The 24,184-nt window shown below is 36.2% G+C and overlaps 1 protein-coding gene and 1 pseudogene across 3 annotated transcripts in view; both read left to right on the forward strand.

Moving 5' to 3' along the window:
- The window catches only part of IFT88 (intraflagellar transport 88), a 187,376-nt gene that overhangs the window by 42,350 nt on the left and 120,842 nt on the right, over positions 1–24,184 (forward strand). For all 3 annotated transcript variants that reach the window (XM_037157650.2, XM_053663493.1, XM_053663492.1), the window contains 5 exons: positions 3,670–3,774; positions 5,016–5,118; positions 6,381–6,495; positions 8,333–8,564; positions 19,499–19,569. In XM_037157650.2, the coding sequence (XP_037013545.1) occupies positions 3,670–3,774; positions 5,016–5,118; positions 6,381–6,495; positions 8,333–8,564; positions 19,499–19,569 (626 nt within the window). The remainder of the gene's footprint in view (positions 1–3,669; positions 3,775–5,015; positions 5,119–6,380; positions 6,496–8,332; positions 8,565–19,498; positions 19,570–24,184) is intronic.
- On the forward strand, positions 14,259–18,977 carry LOC128627118 (60S ribosomal protein L9-like; annotated as a pseudogene).

Raw genomic sequence — 24,184 nt, forward strand, 5'->3', positions numbered from 1 at the left:
CTGCAGGAGTTGCGGCAATGGGAGAAAGTCCTGGGATCATAGGAGAGTCCATGGGAGAGGACCACAGGGTCCTAGAACATACACAAACCCACCCATCTGCAAATCAGCATCCAAAAGGCCACAATCCACTCGTGGGAAGTGAGGGAAGTGATGGAAAGTAAGGCTAGAGCAGAGCCAGCAAGTGACATTATTCCCTCTCTGTCCTTTCCCCCACAGACAGCACCACAAAGCAGCAAAGAGGGTTGCCTCGCCCTGGTGAATACCTAAGGCTCTGCCCCCTACAACATAACAGGTGCACCAAGACAAAGAGATATGGCCCAAATGAAAGAACAAATCAGAACTCCAGAAAAAGGACTAAGTGATGAGGAGACAGTCAACTGTCTGATGCAGAATTGAAAAACACCGGTAATCAGGATGCTCACAGAAATGATTGAGTTTGGTTGCAAAATGAAGGAAAAAATGAAGGCTATACAAAGTGAAATAAAGGAAACTATATAGGAAACCAAAGGGGAAGGGAAGGAAATTGTGGATCAAACCAAGTATTTGAAACAAAATGAAATAAACATCCAGCTGGAACAGAATGAAGAAACAAGAATTCAAAAACATGGGGAGAGGCTGAGAAAGCTCTGGGAAAACTTTAAACGCTCCAACATCTGAGTCATAGGGATACCAGAGGGAGAAGAGGAAGAGCAAGAAATTGAAAACCTATTTGAACAAATAATGAAGGGAAGTTTCCTTAATCTGGCAAATGAAACAGACTTCCGGGAAGTCCAAAAAGCACAGAGAGTTCCAAAGAAATTGGGCCCAAGTAAGAACACACCAAAACACATCATAATTAAGTTACCCAGGATTAAAGATAAGAAGAGAATCTTAAAAACAGAAAGAGACGCCGTCCCTGACAGGCACACAAAAGAAATCTCCCTCTCTCCTTCCCCCTTCCCCTCTAAAGATAAATAAATAATAAAATATTTAAAAAAAAAACAGAAAGAGAAGAGAGTTACCCACAAGGAGTTCTTATAAGGCTATCAGCTGATTTCTCAAAAGAAACCTTACAGGCAAGAAGGGACTGGAAAGAAGTATTCCAAGTCATGAAAGGCAAGGGCCTACATCCAAGATTACTCTATCCAGCTAAGCTATCATTTAGAATGAAAAGGTAGATAAAGTGCTTCCCAGATAAGGTCAAGTTAAAGGAGTTCGTTGTCGAGCCCTTATTTATTATATGAAATGTTAAAGGGACTTATCTAAGAAATAGAAAAAGATAAAAACTATGAACAGTAAAATGACAACAAACTCACAACTATCAACAACTAAACCAGAAAACAAAAACTAAGCAAACAACTAGAACAGGAATAGAATCACAAAAATGGAGATCCGGTGGAGGATTATCAGTGAGGAGGGGGAGGAAGGGGGAAAGGTACAGGAATAAGAAGCATAATAGGTAGGCACAAAATACAGAAGGGGAGGTTAAGAATAGTATAGGACTTCCAGCCAAGATAGAGGCATAGATGGAAACTCTGCCTCCAAGAACCCAATTTGATTGTGGATAGCAGGGAAAGTGACTGAAAGCTGGTTGAGAGCTGAGCAAATGGCATTGTTCACTCTCCTACTCCTCCCCCACATATATCAACACAACACAGGCACATGGGTTTCCCTGCCATGGTGAATAGCTAAGGCTCTAGCCTTTAGAACAGAACAGGTGCACCAAGACAAAGAAATATAGCCCAAATGAAAGAACAGATCAAAGCTCCAAAAACAGAACTAAGCAGTGAAGAGAGAGCCAACCTATCAGCTGCAGAGTTCAAAACACTGGCAATCAGGATGTTCACAGAAATGGTTCAGTATGGTCACAAAATGGAGAAAAAGTGAAGGCTATACCAAGTGAAATAAAGGAAAATGTACAGGGAACCAACAGTGACTCAAATCAACACTTTGGAGCAGAGGGAAGACATAAACAGTCAACCAGAACAGAATGAATTAACAAGAATTAAAAAAAAATGAGAAGAGGCTTAGGAACCTCCAGGACAACTTTAGACATTCCAACATCTGAATCATAAGGGTGCCAGAAGGAGAAGAGGAAGAGCAAGAAACTGAAAACTTATTTGAACAAATAATGAAGGAAAACTTCCCCAATCTGGCAAAGGAAATGGACTTCCAGGAAGTCCAGGAAACTCAGAGAGTCCCAAAGAAATTGAATCTATGAAGCACACACCAAGGCACATCATAATTACATTAACCAAGATTAAAATGAAGGAGAGAATCCTAGAAGCAGCAAGAGATAAGGGGACAGTCACCTACAAAGGAGTTCCCATCAGACTGTCAGCTGATTCCTCAAAAGAGACCTTACAGGCAAGAAGGGGCTGGAAAGAAGTATTCCAAGTCATGAAATCGAAATACCTACATCCAAGATTGCTCTATTCAGCAAAGCTTTCATTTAGAATGGAAGGGCAGATAAAGTCCTTCTCAGATAAGGTCAAATTCAAAGAATTCATCATCACCAAGCCCTTATTATATGAAATGTTAGAGGAACTTATCTAAGAAAAAGAAGATAAAAATATGAACAGTGAAAGGACAACAAACTGACAGTTATTAAGAACCACACCTAAAACAAAAGCAAACTAAGAGACAGCTAGATCAGAAGCAGAACCATAGAAATGGAGATCACATGGAGGGTTAGCAACAGGGGAGTTGGAGGAGGAGAAGGGGGGAGAAGGTACAGTGACTAAGTAGCATAGACGGTAGGTAGAAAATAGACAGGGGGAGGGCAAGAATACTATGGGAAATATAGAATCTAAAGAACTTGTGACACATGGACATAAACGAAAGGGGGGAGAAGTGGTGGGGGAGGGGTGTGCACGGTGGAGGGGAATGAAGGGGGGGAATAGGAGAACTGTAATGGCAAAATCAATAAAATATATTTAAAAAAAGAATAGCATAGGAAATGGAGAAGCCAAAGAACTTATATGTACCACCCATGGAGATGAACTAAGGGAGGGGGGAATGCTGGAGGGTGATAGGGTGCAGGGAGGAGGGGGATAACGGGGATAACAAAATTGGGACAACTATAGTAGCATAATCAATAAAAAAAGGAAAGGGAAAAAAAGCTACTTTTGTTGTTCATAAACAAGACTGGCGCTTTTTAAAATCTACTTCTAAAAAAAAAAATCTCCTGTTCAATTAATCTGTTTGTACTTAGTCCCTCAGTAGAAATCATTCTGAGTAGAATGTGAGAGCCAAACTAAGCATCTGCTATAACACTGAGTAGCAGTTATTTCATGACTTGTCTGGATTTTGGGTATCCCAGAAACAAAACCAATCCATCTAAATTCTTATCTCACAAGATGGAATTAAAATATCCAAAGATTCAAGAGTTGGGAGAAAAAAAATCAGACGGTCATACCTAAAAGTAGTGTAAGGAGTGGTAATAAAGAGACAGGATTTGGGGGAAAACTTCTGTACATTTTGCCCCTCCAAGCATAAGCACATATTTTTATGATGGGGAGCTCCACTTTAAACAAGTGTCTGGTTCGTTGTCAAGGGAAGCGTGTGGTTAGGGTACTGCCGGCCCCAGGCATCCTGGGTTGGATACTGCATTCAGCCGGGCTATATGCAGGTGTTTCCCAAATGCACAGATGCTCATAACGAATGCTCAGAGTGTAAACTTTATTTTAGGCTTTAGAAAAGGCAAAAGATGCAGGAAGAAAAGAGAGAGTGTTGGTGAGACAACGTGAGCAGGTGACATCTCCAGAAAACATTAATCTGGACTTAACATACTCAGTAAGTATAAATTACCTGTTGCGTAAAATTACTTTGGCTAGGATATGCAGATTCCAGAAGTATTTTACCTTTTTAATTTCATGTTTCATTTTATTTTTAAAATTTTAATGAACCTCCAGTGCCTAGAATTAGATTAATAATAACCTTTCTTTGAACAAGAGTTCATGAGACATTTTTATCTTAAGTCTGTGCAAAGGTCTTTTATTTAGTTTGTTTTTAATAATTTAGTAAGTACTCACAAACCCAACAGCCAATGAGTGACTCTCTTTCTTGAAGACTGATAATATTTATGCTCTCTTCAATATGATTACTTTAATGAGATTCTTATGTGGACTTTTGGCTTGTGATTTTCAAGAACTTCAAATGAGGGAAATAAAAATGTTCTATGAAGGTAGCAAAATAAATAAATAAATAGCTAATTTCCATCAAAATTTCTTTAATTCTGAAAAGATAGTTCCTTGATGTTGATAGTGTTGGGTAAAAGGGTGTATTTTCAGTGGAAGAGTCTCCATATGCCAAACACATGGAAAAAAGGACATTTGAAACTTAATAAAGAATTTTTAGATGTTTACTATTTGAGCTAATATTTTTAATTCCATTATCAATTTTTAATGATTATATTATTACCTCTAGAGATAATTTTCTATAACTTAATAACTTAAATTATTTTTTGACATAGTTTTTATTGTATTTTTTATTGCCATTTATCTCCCCATACCCTCTTCCACCTGCACCCAGCCCCTTCCCCTCTTCCATCACCATCCTCTTGTTCGTGTTTTTTTTTCTTTTTTGCTCAATCCTTCCATTTAAACTATAATTTTGCATATAGAGAATTACTATTCAAATAAAGAATCAAAGAATATGAAAAGATATATCTACTTGAAATTTGATTTATACTTAGGAAAAGAATTTGGTTCACTATTTTTATTCCTTCTATCACCAGAAACATTAACAAGACACGATTATTCTTTGTAGGTCTTCGTGAGGTTAATGGAAGACAAATACTACCTAAATTAGAAAGAATACATAAAAAATTAAGGTAACATTCAGAGGTCAGCCTTACCTATCTGAATGTTTTGGTTCATTTGGAATGCAAGATTTTCTGTCTACTTCATTTCCTAATTGGTTGGGTGTCTTGATATAAGTAGTTTTGTTATAGGACTTTAATCTCTAGAAAGATCAAAGGCAAAAAAGGCCTAAAATGGTCATTGTGTGTCTTTTGCAATATTTTTTCCCCTTAGGTTCTTTTCAATTTGGCCAGTCAGTACTCAGCTAATGAAATGTATGCGGAAGCACTAAACACATATCAAGTTATTGTAAAAAATAAGATGTTTACCAATGCAGGTAGGTGTTTATAGTCAGTTCATCTATTAAGTATAGTTATTTTGTTGTGTTCTTTTATGTTTCCTCATTTTATGGTTCCTTATACTGAAATGATCTGTGCCCTAAAATAAATTTATATAGAGGTGTCATGTTTAAAGATACTATTTATATGGAAATCCACACAAATGCAAATGAGGAAATACAGTTGGTAAGAGGTATTGGGTTGGCCAAAAAGTCCATTATATTTTTTTCTATAAAGTAAAAGACACATTTTTCATTTTTACCAATAACTTTATTGATCTGAATATTTTGAATATGTCAGCTATCTCCCATTATTGGTTTCTAGTGGGTAGAAGGGTATTGTTAAACATCTTCCAATGCATAAGACAGCCCCAAAGCAAAGGATTATTTGTCCAAAATGTCAGCAGTGTCAGGAAACTTTGCAAACCACTTTTGAAATGTTCAATCAGTAACAGCACCTTTTCCATACACTCCAAAAAAAAATTTTTTTTGCATTTCAGTTGCATTTTTACCTTTCTTAAAATAATAAAGCATAATATGCCTTATGTTGCACATGTTCTTCCATCTTCAATATTAAAATGTCTGTGCAAAAATTTACCAATTTTTATAAGTTTTGTTTAAATGCATTTCATTTAAATGCATGCTGACAGCTGCCACAATACAATTTAACAAAATTGTTTTGAATGAAGTTAAAGACAACTAAGCACTACTAGAGCCATCATATGGAAAAAAACATAGCAGACTTTTGGGCCAACCCAGTACATTACCTAATAGTAAATAAAAAATATGTTCTGTCATCACATGTAGAATGAGCCATGTGGCAACTCCATCGAGCATGTTTCCTCTTGTATAATTCATCTCCAAGAGGCTATAGTTTACATCTAGCATGCATATTATTATGTAATTTTTGGTAGCAGTAGTAAAGTTTATTAATATCATGTTAAAATATGTATAGCATTTTTTATCCTAGTTTTAAAGTCCCATATTTTCTTAGAATAACACAACTCCAATTTTCTAATGTAAATCAGGTTTTTTTTAAGCTAGATTTTTAGGAATCCATCTGTCTTCAGTTCCATTTCCAAATAGGATTTGTGTGTGGATACCTGAAAATAGTATGACTGTGTTAAAGGGAGAATCTAATGGTACTGTCTAAACCTTTATAACTTGAGAAAATCATCAAAGAATATGAATTAAGGTCATATAAAATATAGACAAAATGACAAACATAGACTATTTTACATTCATTCATTTTTTTAAATTAGGAAGATTGAAAGTGAATATGGGAAATATTTATTTAAAGCAAAGAAATTATTCCAAAGCCATTAAATTCTACCGGATGGCATTAGATCAAATTCCAAGTGTCCACAAAGAAATGAGGTGAGTTTACCTAACGATAACTTTCTAAAATTTGTGTTGTATCTCAGAAATAAGATGACTCTTCTGATCTATTATCAGCGAGTTGAACGTTTTGAGGTTTTTGTATGAGAGGTGTTAGATTTGTGTCATGTCTGTACTAGTACACATTTGTATAATGACAAGTTAAAGGTATAATATATGATCAGTTGAAATAAAACTAAGCTACTTGGCCTACATAAAGAATAACTACCAAATACAGCTAACTGCCAGCACAAAAATCAAAATTTTGTCCTTTTCAACACCCCAGACTCTAGAATTCAAGGCTAGAAATTCAGGCCCTTAGACATTTGTGCTATAGATTGAGAGTAAAATCGTGGGGGAGGAAGGGGTTGCTTCTGAATCTTAGAAGAGGAGGTTGGAGGGGGAAACTGGGACATTTTCTATTCCTACAGTATTTCAAGAGCAGACACAGTAAATTACCATATGGACTGGTAATAACCTTATGAACATAGGTTTCTAGGATATTGTCATAATTTCCTCCAGGCCCAGTACACTCCCTCTGTGGAAGTTAATTTATTTGTAAATGCTGCCTTCTGTGATTATTATTTTTTAATTATGCATGATATCTTATTATTATCAGTAAATATCTGGCTTATAAAACAGTGCCCTTGAAGTACTTTTAACCAGGATGAAGCCGAGAATTTGAGCATTTTAGAAAAAGGTAATAATATTAGACAGCCCATGTTAAATGCTTAAATATCAGGAATCAAGAGGTGCTATAGTAGTTAAGTTGAGGGAATAATCATTGAGAATAAGAATGGTCAGGAAAGGCATTATGAAGGAGGTGTACTGGAGAATGGTCACTTCAGTGGAGAGAAGGGGAAACATTTCAAAGGAAACAGAATGAGAAGAGTCAGAGAGGTCATTGGTTATGATCTGGTCAGAGAACTATGAATGAATGAATGTAGTTGAAACAGGGATTATGTTGATGGGTAGTTAGGTGAGATGGGATCACAACCTAGAATGTCTGTAATTAAAAGATGGACAATAACAAGTGTTGAAGAGATGCAGAGAAATAGAAAACTGGAAACTTCATGCATTGGTGATGTGAAATGGTACATCTACTTTGAAAAATAATTAGGCAATATCTTAAAAAATTAAATGCAGATTTATTGTATGACCAGTGGTACTATATATACCACTCTCAGATACATAACTCAGAAAGTGCAAACATATTGTCACAGGGATCAGATGCAAATGTTCTTAGCAGCATCATTCATAATCACCAAAAGTGGAAACAATCAATGTCCATGAAGTAGGCTGTGGATGAATCAAGTGTGGTGTGTTCATACAATAGAATACAACTTGGCAATATAAAAGGAACGAAATGCTGACCCACACTACAATATCAGGAACATTCAAAAGATTAGTCTGCTGACTGAGGGACACCAACACAAAATATCACATTTGTATGAGTCCATTTATATATAACATCTAGAAAAGGCAAATCCAGAAACATAGAAAGGAGGTTAGTGTTGCCAGGGCTGGAGGCAAGAATGGGAGTGACCGCTGGTGGACACAGAGTTTTGTTGTTGTTGTGGTGGTTTTAGGATGATGGAAATTACTAATGAGACCATGGTTATAGTTCCACAACTGTGTGACCATAGCAGTAATCATTGAATTAGATACTGAAAACTAGGAAATTTTATGATATGTGAATTTAGCCTCAGTAGAGCTTTAACAAAACAAAACAAAAAAGTCAAGTGGAAAAGAAAAGATGAAAACTATCTGTAGAATGTCTTGACTTCTATACTGAGGAGTTCAGACTTAAAGCTAATCCCTCTTTATTTCTCTTTAGGATTAAAATTATGCAGAACATTGGGGTTACATTTATTAAAACAGGCCAGTACTCTGATGCCATTAATTCATTTGAGCACATAATGAGCATGGCACCAAACCTGAAGGCCGGCTTCAACCTCATTCTCAGTTATTTTGCTGTTGGAGATCGAGAGAAAATGAAGAAGGCTTTTCAAAAACTGATTGCTGTCCCATTAGAAATTGATGAAGATGATAAATACATTTCACCGAGTGTGAGTATGAGGAAGACTGTGGTAGCTAGCTCTTAGTTACCCTTGCTTTTCTGTTTCCAGAAATGAAAATGTTGGAGTGTGTGACTTCTTAGGTTTCCCCTAACTCTGAAGTGTTTCAATTAAATAAGATTAATTAATGTATTTTATCATTTTCATTTATTATTTAAATTAGCTTGAGAATGGGAATCCACTGAAGTAGAACTAGAATATGATTAAAACAGATTGACTGTACAGTTTTAGTCAGAAAAACAAAGAATATTAGGAAAAACAAGATTGCATGCCATTTTTAATATGAAGATATATTAAAGAATAATATAAAGTGAGAGATCCAGGATGGGAGAGGAGTGAGTGGAAGTTACACTAACCTCCTCCCAGGACTAATCTGGAGTTACAACTAAATTGTGGAGAAATCATCTGGGACAAACAACTGAACAATAGTGAGAGTGAAGCCTTATAACCATAAACAGACAGAAGAAATAGCTTCAGCACAATGTGACTGGTAGGGAGTGTAATGGAGATGTGAGAGGCCCAGCTCGGCACCGACAGGTAGCAGCTAAAGTGACAGAGGGATATTTAAGTGGCTGGTTGGATCCCCCTGAGAAGTTTGAGGTCTAAACCCTAAGCTGGGATCCTTAGCCTACAGCACCAGAGTCCAAAAAGTACACAGTTAACATCCAGCTTCAAAAAGTGGCTGGGTTGCTCCCTGCCAGAGATGGATGGCTGGAGACACCAAGAGCTGTTTAACAGGCCAATGCATAAGTCTTCATTTGCAGCCACTAACCCTGGGCTCCAGCAAAGGATGGGGTCAGAGCGGACTAGAGATGCTTGAGGAGAGACTGCAGACAGAGGTTTTGGGGAGAGAACTGAGAGAGTAGCCTCTGGTATCCTGGTGTTGAGTCATTCCCCGTGCTGCAGCAGCCATCGTGCTCAGGCAGTCCACTCCCTTCCGAGTGGCAGCAGCATGTGGGGAAGCAATAACCCCATCTCAGGATGGACTCTATCCCGCCTTGTGGTGCTGAAGCCTTACTGCTGTGTGCAGAGTGATTAGATTAACAACTGAAGGACTCAGCCACAAACAGTAGATTCCTGGTAGTCTTGAACAGGCTGCCTGAGGCAAGATGGAGTCACCATCTCACATCACCAGAGGCAGAGCCAGAAAGAAAAAACAGTGGTAGATACTAGATGCTACCGGGATGAAATCCACCATTGTCTTTTCCATGATTTGCGGTATTTTCTTTCCTGCATAGCTTTTTGACATTCATTTCTTGTCCTTCAAGTTTGTGCATATTATTAGGTCACTAGATTTTATATTATAGCTTATTTCAGTTCACCTATTTTACTCCTCCCTTCTCTTACCCCATTTTACCTTCTTCTTTCCTCTATTATTTTCATTTTAAATTTTGCTTTCTCTTTTGCTACACCTTGTTTCCATTCCACACTCTATTTCTACCTTGTGCAGCCTCTCCAAACCAATTTCCTTGTCAATCATAATCTCACATTCTTTTTTCTGCTCTTAATATACCCATGTTCTCTCTCCACCTTTAGCAGTCATTGCTTTTTGGTTGTGAATAGGGTAGTTGTTGTTGTATTTTTTTAATTTTATTTCTAGCTCTTCACTATTTTGTATTTCAAACCTCAAATTTTACTGTTCCCCTTTCCTACATTTTTTGTCTCAAATTTTAATATTCGCTGCCTTAGCCTCTTTTTCTTCATTTTTTCTCTTTTATCCTGCCTTTTTTCCCCTTTTTTTCCTCTCAATTTTAAATTTTTCCCTATTGTAGCCTGGTTTTCACTCCTCACTCTTAGTATTCCTGTTCCCTCTATCATCTCAAAGTCACTTCTCTTTACTCTAGATATCTCTTAAGCTTTTCTTTCTTTTTTTCCCTCTTATTTCTATCCCATCTATATTAATTTTAGCTTATTTGTTGTTCGTAGTGCTGTGGCAGATCTTTTTTTTCAATTTGGTTCCTATTTTTTATCATTTATTTACTTTTTTCCTTTTTGTTTCTCTTCATTTATTTTATTCTATTTTTTAAAGTATATGTTATTGTTTATGCTATTACAGTTCTTTCATTTTTTTCTCCCATTTATTTCCCTCCACCCTATACCCTCTCTCCCTCCAGCATTCACCCCCACCCACCCTTAGTTCATGTCCATGGGCTGTACATATAAGTTCTTTGGCTTTTTCATTTCCTATACCATTCTTACTCTTGCATGTCTATTTTGTACCTATAATCTATGCTTTTTAGTCCCTGTACCTTTTCCCCATTCTCCCCCCTCTTTCTCTCCCTCCCCACTGATAACCCTCCATTTGATCTCCATTTCTGTGATTCTGTTTCTATTCTATTTGTTTGCTTCATTTGTTTTTGTTTACTTTTGTTTTTAAGTTCAGTTGTTGATAGTTGTGAGTTTCTTCGCATTTTCATGTTTATAGTTGTGATCTTTTTCTTAGGTAAGTCCGTTTAACATTCCCTATAATAAGGGCATGGTGAATCTCACCAAGATCAAGTCAACTCTTTTAACTTGACCTTATTGGAGAAGCACTTTATCTGTCCTTCTATTCTAAATGAAAGCTTTGCTAGATAGAGTAATGTCGGATGTAGGTCCTTGCCTTTCATGATTTGGAATACTACTTGCCAGCCCTTTCTTGCCAGTAAGGTTTCTTTTCAGAAATCAGCTGATAGTTTAATGGGAACTCCTTTGTAGGTAACTGTCTCCCTTTCTCTTGCTGTTTTTAGGATTCATTCCTTATCTTTAACCATGAGCAATGTAATTATGATGTGCTTTGATGTGGGCTTCCTTGGGTCCATCTTCTTCTGTTTAAACCTAATACTGTATGCTTCCCTTCTCTTACTCCATTCTGCCTTCTTCATTCTTTTTTTTATTTATGATGTATATTGTTCATCCCCTCTTCACATTGCTCAGATTCCCTACTCTTATTAGTGGTCCTCCCTCTACCCTCTCAAGATCATTTTCCTTTGATTAGGTCATCTCATATATGCTCTCCTTTCTTATAATAGTCTTAATCTCTTCACATGCTTATTAATACTGTTTCATTTGCTGTTAATAGCAGGATTGCAGATAGGAGTTATTTTTGTGGGTATGGGTTTGTTTCCTGGGCTTTGTGGTTTTGTTCTGACAGCACCTGCACAACAGTATACAAGACATGGTGGGTGGAGTGACCCTCAGTCAACCAGCTGGGTGGAAGGACCCACCAAAGAATAACCCAATAGCAATCATAATCCAGCTACATCCAGAAAACCAGCATAAATGGGATAAAGGGCATCTCAAGAGCATCAAGTTCAGAAGATGAAGGAGATTGAACCACTGAATCTCACAGGTCTCATACAACAGAAGTTCACACCACAGAGACAAGGAGTCAAAGCAGATCCACATAAGAAGCAGAAGCAAATAAGAAGATCCTGTCTTAAAATGGGGAGACAAAGAAACAACCCCCGATCAAAAGAAAGGGAGGACTCCCTCAAAAGAGTGTTAAGTGAAATAAAGGCAAGTATAAACTATCAGATACTGAATTCAAAACAATGGTTATAAGGAAGCTCAGTGAGAATTACAAAAAGCTGCAAGGAAGTTACATGGAACTTAGTGGGAACAGCATGAAAAAGGATGTAGAAACAATCAACAAGAGCCAACAGAAAATGAAGACTACATTTTCAGAATTGGAGAACACAGTAAATGTAATCAAAAGCAGGCTACATGAAGCAGAGGATCAAATTAGCGAGCTAGAGGACAAAGTAGGAAAAACTCCCAAAAAGAGCAAGAAAAGGAAAAAATACCCAGAAAGAATGAAGAAGGGTTAAGGGAACTTCAGGAAAATACGAAACATAATAATATCTATATAATAGGGATACCAGAAGGGGAAGAGGAGGAGCAAGAATAGAAAACCTGATTGAAAAAGTAATGATGGAAAACTTCCCTAATTTGGTGAGAGAAAAAGTGACACAAGTCCAGGAATCACAGAGGATCCCTATGAAGAAGAACCCAAAGAGGTTCACTTCAAGACACATCATAATTAAAATGGCAAAATCCAAAGACAAAGAGAGGGAGATAGGCAACAAGGGAGCAAGGGAGGCAGCAAGTGAAAAATTGGAAGTAACATACAAGGGAGCCCTGATAAGGTTAGCAGCTGACTTCTCAACAGAAATGCTACAATCCAGAAGGGAATGGCAAGAAATAATCCAATTAATGAAAAACAAAGGCCTGCAACCAAGACTACTCTACCCAGCAAACCTGTCCTTTAATATGGAATGTGAAATAAGGAGTTTCCCAGACAAAAGAAGGCTAGAAGAATACACCTCCACCAAACCAACATGGCAAGATATGCTAAGAGACTGCTTTAAGAAGATAAAGAAAAAGAGTGAGAAAGAGGAGCACAGGTACAAAGAGTGAAAATGAAAATGAATAAGTACATATTAATAATAACCTTAAATGTAAAGGGATTAAATGTTCCAATCAAAAGACATAGGGTAGCTGAATGGATGAGAAAACATGAGTTACACATGTGCTGTCTACAAGAGACCCACCTCACAACAAAAGACCTACACAGAGTGAAAGTTAAGATCTGGAGAAAAAATATTACAAGTAAATGGGCAGGTAAAAAAGCCATGGTACCAATACTTATGTCAGACAAAATAGACTTCAAAACAAAGGCCATAAAAGAGACCCAGAAGGATACTTCATAATACTCAAGGGAAGACATAAACATTATAAACATGCACCCAACATAAGAGCACCAAAATATGTAAGGAAAATCTTGCAGGACTTCATGAAAGATATAGATAGCAACACACTTGTAGTAGGGGATTTTAACACCCCACTGTCAACAGTAGATAGATCTTCCAAAGAAAATATCAACAAGGATATTGTGACACTCTACAACACACTACATCAAACGTATTTAACTGTTATATACAGAACCTTTCATCCCAAAGAAGCAAAATACACATTCTTTAAGAGGGGAGTGGGGAGGGAAATAAATGGGGAAAGAAAGGGAAGGGTCAATTTAAGGAACTATGTGTAAAGGACCCATGGACAAAGGTAATGGGAGAAGGACTGACTGTGGGATATGGGGGCATAGGTAGGGGAGTGGAGAATAACGGGGAGAAAATAGGGACAACTATAATTGGACAACAATAAGAAAAGAATAATATAAAGCCTTTTTAAAAATTGTTCCTGTAGTCATTATTGAGCAGAGGGAAGTAAAATCATGTGTACTAAATACATCAAAAATGAAAAGAAGCCATTCTTCATCCTTCTTCACAGGATGCAGCATAATACAAAAGTCATATTTTCAGAGACCTGAGGAAATGTTATGTAATGTTAAGTGAAAAATACTGATATACATTCGTACATGAACATAATCTGGAAGGAAGTATTCCAAAATGGTAGTACTTTCTGGTATGAGAAACTACTCATTAATTTTCTTAATGCTTTTGAAATATTTTTCATATTTATATGCATAACTCATTGGTTTACCACTATTATTTTACATTAAGTCAAACCATGTAAAACTGCCTGTATTTAAAAATCAAAATAGTATCATAATGTCAGTTCCATAAATTGAACTTAATAGATTCTATTAACAGATTTAAGGGCATTGCAGCTTTGTTCTTGGCTCCAACACTCAGTTCTTACTCTCTTGTACCTCAGTTCCATTGCATATAAAATAAGGCTAATTGTAATAACCCACCTTACATGGTTGTGAGTATTAAATTAGGTAATGCACATGAAATGCTTAAAGCACTATGTGGAATATATGAGTGCTGGGGAAACCTTAACTATTATATATTAATTACTTTCATTTTGAGAAAAAGTATTGTATGTTGTGAAAAACTCATCAGCGCTTTTAAAGGGAGTGAAGATATGGCCGAAGCTAAGTAACTGATGATCATTAAATCATTTGTATTTGAGTTTAGATTTGATAATCTTATAACTGAACAAAATGGAGGTTTGACTGCCTAGCACAACAGAAGCCAAACTCATGAGGCAGGTGCTGTGCAAAAGTAAAAAGGTATTATTTAGGTGTCAGACAACCTGGGAGAATGATGGACTACTGCCTCAAAGACCATTTCTTTTCTAGTTCACACCCACCATTTTTATAGGGATAGGAAGGGAAGCGCTTTTTCCCTATTCAATAATCTTGCTAGTTTTTGGTGTGCTCATGGGACCTATTCATTCAACTTTCAAGCTTTCAGGGCACTTGGGCCCTGTCCATTTATAATTTTAGCTTTTGGCACAGTGAGGCTTTATCCATTCATATTTCTAGCTTTTGGTGGGGCTCAGTCTAACAGCCTCCTCCTGCTCCCATCTTGGCCAATGGGGGAGACTCTCCAGTGCTCCAGCTGACTGTCTATACTCTACAGTAACAGCATCACACAGTTTCTATGTACTTGGCCATTTTCTGTCCAGCCTGATCTTTTTATCAGCTGCTCAGCATGTGTTGGTTCAGCAGCAAAATACACATTTTTCTCAAGTGTACATGGAACATTCTATTCTCAAAGATAGACCACATATTAGGACAAAACAAGTCTTAAAAAATTCAAGAAAATTAAAATCATATCAAGCATCTTCTCTGACCACAATAGTATCAAACTAGAAATCAACAAAGATTAAAAAACTGAAAAACTTTCAAATACATGCAGGCTAAATAACATGTTACTAAACAGTCAGTGGTTAACAGAGATCAAGGAGGAATCAAAAGTTACCTGGAAACAAATTACAATGAACACAAAATAACCCAAAATCTATGGGACACAGCGAAGGTAGTCCTGAGAGGGAAGTTCATAAATTACAGGCCTACCTCAAAAAGCAAGAAAAATCTCACTGTATAAACAGTCTAAACAAACACCTAAAAGAAATACAAAAAGAGCAAAATACAAAGCCCAGAGTTAAGTAGAAGGAAGGAAAGAATAAAAATTAGAGCACAAATAAATAACATAGAGACAAAAAATTATAAAAGGTCAATGAAACCAAGAGCTGGTTCTTTGAAAAGAAAAACAAGATAAAGGAATGTTTAAGCTGACTCATCAAGAAAAAAAGAGAGGACCCAAATAAACAATACCAGAAATGAAAGAGGAAAAGTTAAATGCTGAAACCACAAAACTACAAAGGATTGTAAGAAAATACTGTTAACAACTATATGCCAAAAAATTGGACAACCTGAGTGAAATGGATAAATTACTAGAAACATAGAATCTTCCAAAACTGAATTAGGAAGAATCAGAAAACCTACCTAGACCAATTGTAACTAGTGAAATAGAAGTAGTAATAAAAGAAACTCCCAGCAAACAAAAGTCTTGGACCCAATGGCTTCACAGGGGAATTTTACCAAACATTCAAAGAAAAACTAACACCTATCCACAAACTATTGTAAAAAATTTTAGAGGAGGGAAGACTTCCAGGCTATTTTACAAGGCCAGCATTTCTATAAATCTAAAACCAAATAAGGACACTACAAAGAAAATTATAGGTCGATATCCCTGATGAACATAGATGCTAAAATCCTCAGCAAAATATTATTATACTGGATCTAGAAATACACCATGATCAAGTAGAATTCTGGTGATGTAAGGTTGGTACAATACTCACAAATCAATAAGTACAATATATCACATAAACAAAATGAAGTATAAAAATCACATGATTATATCAATAGATGCTGGTGAAGTATTTGATAAAATACATCACCCAATTATGATAAAAGCTTTCAGCAAAGTGGGAATAAAGGGAACATAGCTCAACATAATAAAGGCCATGTATAACAAACCTACAATTAACATTATACTCAATGGACAAAAAATACAAGTGTTTCCCCTAAGATCAGGAACAAGACAGGGATGTGAGCTTTTACCATTCTTATTCAACACAGTACTGGAAGTCCTAGCCACAACAATTAGATAAGAAGAAAAATAAAATTCATCCAAATAAGAAAGGTGAAAGTAAAACTCATTATTGCAAATGACATGATAGTGTACACAGAAAAACCTAAAGATTCTACCAAAAAATTACTAGCTCTAATAAATGAATTTGACATAGTAGCAGGATTCAGAATTAATATTCAGAAGTCATTGGCATTTTTATTTACCAATAATGCACTATTAGAGAAATTGAGAAAATGATCCTATTTACTATCACAACAACAACAAAAATACAATACCTAGGAATAAATTTAGCCAAGGAGGTAAAAGACCTGTACTTGGAAGATTATGGGATACTGAAGAAAGATATTGAGGAGGATACAAACAAGTGAAAGCAATTACCATGTTAATGGGTTGGAAGAACTAACATTAAAATGTCCACACTACCCAAAGCAATCTTTGGATTCAGTGCAATTCCTATTGAAATACCAATGGCATATTCCACAGATGTAGAATACTCCAAAAATGTATATGGAACAACAACAACAAAAAGAAATCCCAAATAGCTTCAGTGATCTTGAAAGAAGAACAAAGTCAGAGGGTTCACAATACCTTTTATAAGACTATAATACAGGCTATTGTAATAAAAACAACCTGATACTGGCATCAGAACAGGCATATAGCTCTCTCTGCCATTTCTACTGCAAGAATGAAGACCATTCTCAGCAATCAGACTGTCCACATCCCTGAAAATGTTGACATCATTCTGAAGGGGTGCACAGTTACTCAGAAGGGCCCCAGAGGCACCCTGCAGAAGGACTTCAACCACATTGATGTAGAACTCAGTCTTCTTGGAAAGAAAAAGAAGAGGCTCTAGGTGAGGAAATAGAAAGGAACTGGCCACCATTTGCACTGTCTGCAGTCATGTAGAGAACATGATCAAGGGTGTTACCCTGGGTTTTCGCTACAAGATGAGGTTTATGTACATTCACTTCCCCATCAATGTTGTTATTGAGGAGAATGGTTCTCTTCTTGAAATCAGAAATTTCTTGGTTGAAAAATATATTCTCAGAGTTCAGATGAGGTCATGCATTGCTTGTTTAGTATCTCAGGCCAAGAAAGATGATTGATTCTGGAAGGAAATGACATTGAATTTGTATCAAATTTAGCGGGTTTAATTCAGCAAGCCACAACAATTTAAAAAGGGATATCAGAGAATTTTCTAATGGTATCTGTGTTTCTGAAAAAAAGAACAGTTCAGCAGGCTGATGAGTAAAATCTAAATTGTCCAGCTATAGAAACAGCAAGGTGCTGAATGATTCTTCACACTTACTTGCAATATTCCTTACATTTATTTATGTAATTTTAAAGATGCAATAAAAACTGTGTATTGAAAAAAAGAACAGTCATATAGATCAATGGAACAGAACAGAGAGCTCAGAAATAAATGCCTTTATTGTCAATTATTATTAAACAAAGGAGGCAAGAGCATACAATGGAGTAAGGACAGTCTTTTCAATAAACAATGTTGGGCAAATTAGACAGATATGCCAAAAAATGAAACTAGACCACCAACTTACACCATACACAAGAATAAACTCAAAGCAGGTAAAAGACTTAAATATAAGTTAGGAAACCATGAAAATCATAGAAGAAAACATAGGCAATATATAGGCTGATACATTTCCTCAGGCAAGAATACCATAAACAAATGGGAGTATATTAAATTAAAAAGCTTTTGCACAGTAAAAGAAACCATCCACAAAGTGAAAAGGCAACCCACTGACTGGAAGAACATATTTGCTAATGATACATCTGATAAGGGGTTAGTTTCTGAAATATATAAAGAACTTAATACAGCTTAACACAAGGTAGGCAATCCAATTAAAAAATGGACAAAGGACTTAAATACACACTTCTCCAGAAAGTAATACAGATGGCCAACAGAGCTATGAAAAAAATGCTCAACATCACAGTGGTCAGAGAGGTACAAATTAAAATCACAATTAGATATCACCTCACACTTGTCAGAATGGCTACCATCAATAAATCAACAAGTACTGGGCAGGATGTGAAGAAAAGAAAACCTCATACACTGTTGGTGGGAATGCAGATTGGTGCAGCTACGGTGGAAAACAGTGTGGAGTTTTCTCAAAAAGTTAAAAATGCGTTCGTCTTATAACCTAGAAATCCCACAGGGGAATATATTCTAAGAAACCCATAAATAGTAATTCAAAAGAATATATGCACTCCTATGTACATTGCAGGATTATTTACAATGGTCAAGATCTGGAAACAGCCCAAGTGCCCATGAGTAAGTGAGTGGATAAAGAAGTTCTGGTACAGTTACACAATGGAATACTAGTGGGCCATAAAAAACGGAAATCTTTTCTTTTGTGACAGCATGGATCAACCTGAAAATTGTTATGCTAAGTGAAATAAGCCAGTCAGAGAAAGACAAATAACATATGGTCTCACTTATACATGAAATCTAATGAACAAAATAAATTGACAAACAAAATATAAACAGAGGCATGGATACAGCAAACATACTGACAGCTGTCAGAGGGGAAGAGGGTGGGGAACTGGATAGAAGGTGAAGGGATTAAGCAATAAAACAGGTATGTATATATACGTAACAAAGACATGGACAGTAGAGTGGTGATCCAGAAGTAAAGGGAGTTGGGGGTAGGTGGAGGTGGGCAAAGGAGTGGGGGAAATGGGATGGAAAGAGGCTTTGCCTGTATCAGTGGGTGTATGATGCAGAGTGCCAGTGATGTTTTATTGATTTGTACACTTGAAACCTATATAGTTTTGTGAACCAGCATCACCCCCAATAAATTCAATAAAACAGTTTTTTAAAAATCTGTGTTACTTCACTGGAGAATGTGACAGGTAATCAGAAATAAGAAAAAATGTTCTACTTAAGGGAAAATGGTGTAGGAAGGTTAATTTATGGTTCATTTTCTACAACTAGTTCATGGTGAGGGTGATTAGAAATCTAAGTTCTTAGTGTTTACTTCTGAGTTACTGATTTTTTTTCCAATTTCATGTTTCCAGGATGATCCACATACTAATTTAGTGATCGAAGCTATAAAAAATGATCACCTAAGGCAAATGGAACGAGAAAGGTAATATTTCAGGCACTTAATAATTAAAAACAGACAGAATAGCTTAAATTTGTAAAAAGAGTTGAATGGGCATCTGATTATTTTATTCAAAACATGTTATATGCACTATATTTCTTGAATAGTCCTGTTTCATCATTGCTGTACTTTACTGGGTTCTCTTTTCTTTTTCACAATAATTTCAGTGCTCATGTTGATTCCAGTTATTCTTACTCATTTACTATTTCTTTGTAAGTTACTTTCTCTCTGCATTTGGTGCAGTATTGGAATTTTGTTTGTATTATCTTTATTTTTTTAATTATATCTTTATGCATTTTTGTTCAGCTTCCCAATTAAACTTCAACTCTCGAAGACAAAATTCTTTCTGTTTATTTTATTTCTTCCTTTCTCCAGTCAGATACCTAGTCACTGCCAAGTATGTTTTGGAACTTTTAATATTTATTGAATATGCAACAGGTATATTAGCAGTATATCACATGATATACAGGGCCTTAGTTTCTTTTAAGTTGTGGGAAAATACACATAACTTGAAATTTACCATCTTAACCATGGTGCTTAATTCTTCATAGTTCGGTAGTGTTAAGTGCATTCACAATGATTTGTAACAAGAACTTCATCATCTTCCCAAACTGAAACTCTGTACCCATTTAAAACAACTCTCAAGCATCCCCTCCCTAGTCCCTGACACACCAGCTTTCTATTTTGTGTCTCTGAATTTGTCTGCTCTAGTAACCTCATATAGGTGGAATCCCATTATTTGTTCTTGTGTGACTATCATTATCATTTAGCATAATGTCCTCCAGGTTCATCCATGTTTTATCATGTATCAGCATTTCTTTCCTTTTTAACTTTGAATGATACTTCATTATATGTAGGGAGGGCCCTTAATCTTTAGGAAGTAGTTTAACATTAAAAATAAAACAGAGGCCCTGGCCAGGTAGCTTAGTTGATTAGAGCATCATCCCAGTACATCTCGGTTGTAGGTTCAATCTCCAGTCGGGCACATACAAGAAGCAACTGATGAATGCATAAATAAGGAGAACAACAAATTGATCTCAGTTCCTCTCTTGCTGTCTCTCCCTTCCTCTGTAAAAATCAATCAATCAAACAATAAAATGGAGACTTCTTCTAGGATCATAGAGAAGATGCACTTTCCCCTGTTCTTTCCACTAAGTCCAAATAAAAACCCTGGAAATTATATGTAAAAATATATAAGTAGAAAGGTGGAGACAAAAGGGGTCCAGACCTGCTGAACATAATGGCAGTGAGTTTTCCTCATGTTTCCCAGACTTGAGCTGAAGAAGCTGGAAAGCAGAACATGTTCATGGGTACATTTAACAAATAAAAAGCCTGCTTTCTTTAGCTAACAGATAAGGAAAGGGGTAGGCCAGCAAGACAGAAAACTTTAAGACAAATACCACAGAAAGAAATACTGGCCCCACCCTTATGCATGCCAGCAAACACCAAGTGAGAGAAAGCCAGACCTCCATCCTCATAAGGCTATAAGGAGACACCCAGTACCCCAAAAGGCCAAATAGGGAGCCATGACTTTAATCCCCAAAGGCCCTTCATGAGTCTTATCACTCTGTGGTTTCAGCAGGCAGCACATGGGGAGCCTGGAATTCTCCCCACCCCCACCCCAAGTAATAAGGAGGCACCCCTCCCCCTCTCAGTTGGGGTAGTGTCAGAGGAAATAGTGGAGAGTTAGGAATTTCATTATCAGCAGTGACAAGGCTGTAGTGTCAGTAGGGACCATGGTGGAAGCAGGAACTCACCCCACCCAGCAGAAACAATGACCATCTCCTACCTTGGGTGTCAAAGAGTACATGTGGGAAAACTGGACTTCTTTTAAATGGCAATAATGAAGTGGTGTCTCTTCCCCTGGCAGAGCAATGTCAAAAAAAAGTCAGCCAAAACAAAACACAAATAAAATTCATTCTCATAATGCAAAATGTTCAAATTTCGATTTAAAAAAATCGCTCGTCATAGAAAGATCTTAAATTGAACGAAAAAAGGCAATCAATAAATGCCTACACTGAGATGACAGAGGTGTTAGAATTATCTTTAAAGCAAATGTGTTTTTTAAAAAGCTTCAAGCCTGACTGGTGTGGCTCAGTGGATTGAATGCCAGCCTGCAAACCAAAGGGTTCGATTCCCAGCCAGGGCACATGCCTGGGGTTGCCGGCCAGGTCCCCAGTGTGGGGCATATGAGAGGCAACCACACAATGATGTTTCTCTTCCTTGCTTCTCCCTCCATTCTCTGTTTAAAAATAAATAAATAAAATCTTTTTTAAAAAAATTTAAAGCTTCAAGCTCTGGCTGGTGTAGCTCAGTGGAGAGCGGGCCTGTGAACCAGAAGATCGAGGTTTGATTCCCAGTCAGGGCATATGCCTGGACTGCAGACAAGTTCCCAGCAGGAGGTGCACAAGAGGCAACCATACATTGGTATTTCTCTCCCTTTCTCCTTCCCTTCCCCTCTAAAGATAAATAAATAAAATCTTTTGAAAAATAAATAAAATAAAAATAAATAAAACTTCAAGAAGCAATTATGAACATGCTTAAAATACATTAAAAATAGAAACCCTTAGAAAAGCAATAGTTTCAACAAAGAAGTAGAAGTGATAAAGAAGAGCCAAATGGAAATTTTACAACTAAAAATGACAAAAACCAAAATGGAAAGCTCAGTGGATGGTCTCAACAGGAGAATGAAGGGGAGAAAGGAAATATTCAGTGAACTAGGAGATAGAAGTTGGAAATTACCCAATCTGAACAACAGAGGGAAAATGGACCAAAAAAAAAAATTAAGTCTCAGGGACTTCTGGGACTTTAACATAAGATCCAACATTTGTGTAATCTGTGTCTGGGAAGGATAGGAAAAAGAGATTGGGCTAAAGAAAAAATGGCTGGTAACTCCCCAAACTTGGCAAGAAAAAGTATTTACAACATAAGAAACTAAGTGAATTACAAAGAGAACACACCCAAGGAAATAATGTCAAGCTATATCATGATTAAACTTCTGAAAATTTAAGCCCATGTCTTGAAATGAGGCTTAGAATAACAACATGTAAGGGAAGTGTGATTACAATGACAGTGGAAAAGTCTTAAATCAGTAACCTAATCTCCCAGCTGAAGAACCTAGAAAAAGAAGAAAAAAATCCACAGAAAGGAAGCGAAGGAAAGAAGTAATAAAGAACAGGAATCGTTGACATTGGAGATAGAAACAATAGATAACATCAATGAAATACTTCTAACACAACTGACAAAAAAAGGGAAGACACAAATTACCAATATCAAGAACAAAATGGGCTGTCACTGCTGACCCTGTAGACATCAAAAGGATAAGAAGGGGATACTAAAAACATCCCTATATACATAAATTTGATAACTTAGACTAAATAGACCACTTTGTTGAAAAAGAAAGCTACCACAACTCACCTTATATGAAATAGAGCATTTAAGGCTCTTCAGATGATCTACATGTTAGGGAAATTGAATTTATAATTTAAATCTCCCAAGAAAGAAAGCTCCAGGCACAAAATGTTTTACTAGAAAATGTTTAAAGAAGAATTCACATCATTTCTGTACAATCTCTTCCAGAAAAAAAAATTGTTTATTTTATAAAGCCAATGTTACCCTGATATCAAAATAAAACTGTACCCAAAAGGAGGGCAGAGAAAAACTATAGACCAATATCTTATGAGTAGAGATGCAAAAATCTTTAAGAAATACTAGTGAACCAAAATACCATCAAATATAAAGGAGATTATGTACCATAACCAAGGAGAATTTATTCTAGGAATACAAGATTGGTTTACCACCTAAAAATTAGTGAATACAATACAGGATATTAATAGAATGAAGGACATAAACAGCATGATCATGTCAGTATAAACAAAAAAATCTTGGACAAAATTCAAAATGTTTTCATGTTAAACAAATAAAGTTCTTAAAAGCTGAGTATAAAGAAAGTTCCCCAGTCTGTGACAGACAGTTTGACCTCACACTTAATGGTGAAAGACTAAATACTTTCTGCCTCAGATTAGGATCAAGAGAAGGGTACCTACTCTCACCCAGTCTGTTCAACATGTGCTGGATATTCTAGCTATGGAAATTAGGCAAGAAAACAGAGTAAGATGCATCCATATTGGAAAGGAAGAAATGAAACTACCTCTGTTTACAGATCACATGATCTTGAATACAGAATATCCAACATAAAATTTTAGAATCTACTAAAAAATGATTAGCACTAATAAATGAGTTCAGCAAGGTTGCAGAGTAAAATATCAATACACAGAAGTCAATATTATACTATAGAAATATACTACACCAATGAACTATATGAAAATGAAAGTAACGATTATATTTATAATAGTATAAAGTAATTGGGAATAAATATAACTAATGAAATGCAAAACTTATGCTCTAAAGACTATAAGACATTTTTTAAAGAAGTTTTACATAAATGGAATGACATCACATGTTAATGGATAGGCACATAATGTTACTAAATGGCAGTGCTCCCTAAATTACTTGATAGACTCGATGTAATCACTATCATAATCCCATCAGTATTTTTTAAAAGATTTTATTTATTTACTTTTATAGAGAAGGGAAGGAA

This window comes from Artibeus jamaicensis, unplaced genomic scaffold, assembly GCF_021234435.1.
Source record: "Artibeus jamaicensis isolate MK-2021 breed Jamaican fruit bat unplaced genomic scaffold, CSHL_Jam_final contig_3188, whole genome shotgun sequence".
In the NCBI taxonomy this organism is placed as follows: Eukaryota; Metazoa; Chordata; class Mammalia; order Chiroptera; family Phyllostomidae; genus Artibeus; species Artibeus jamaicensis.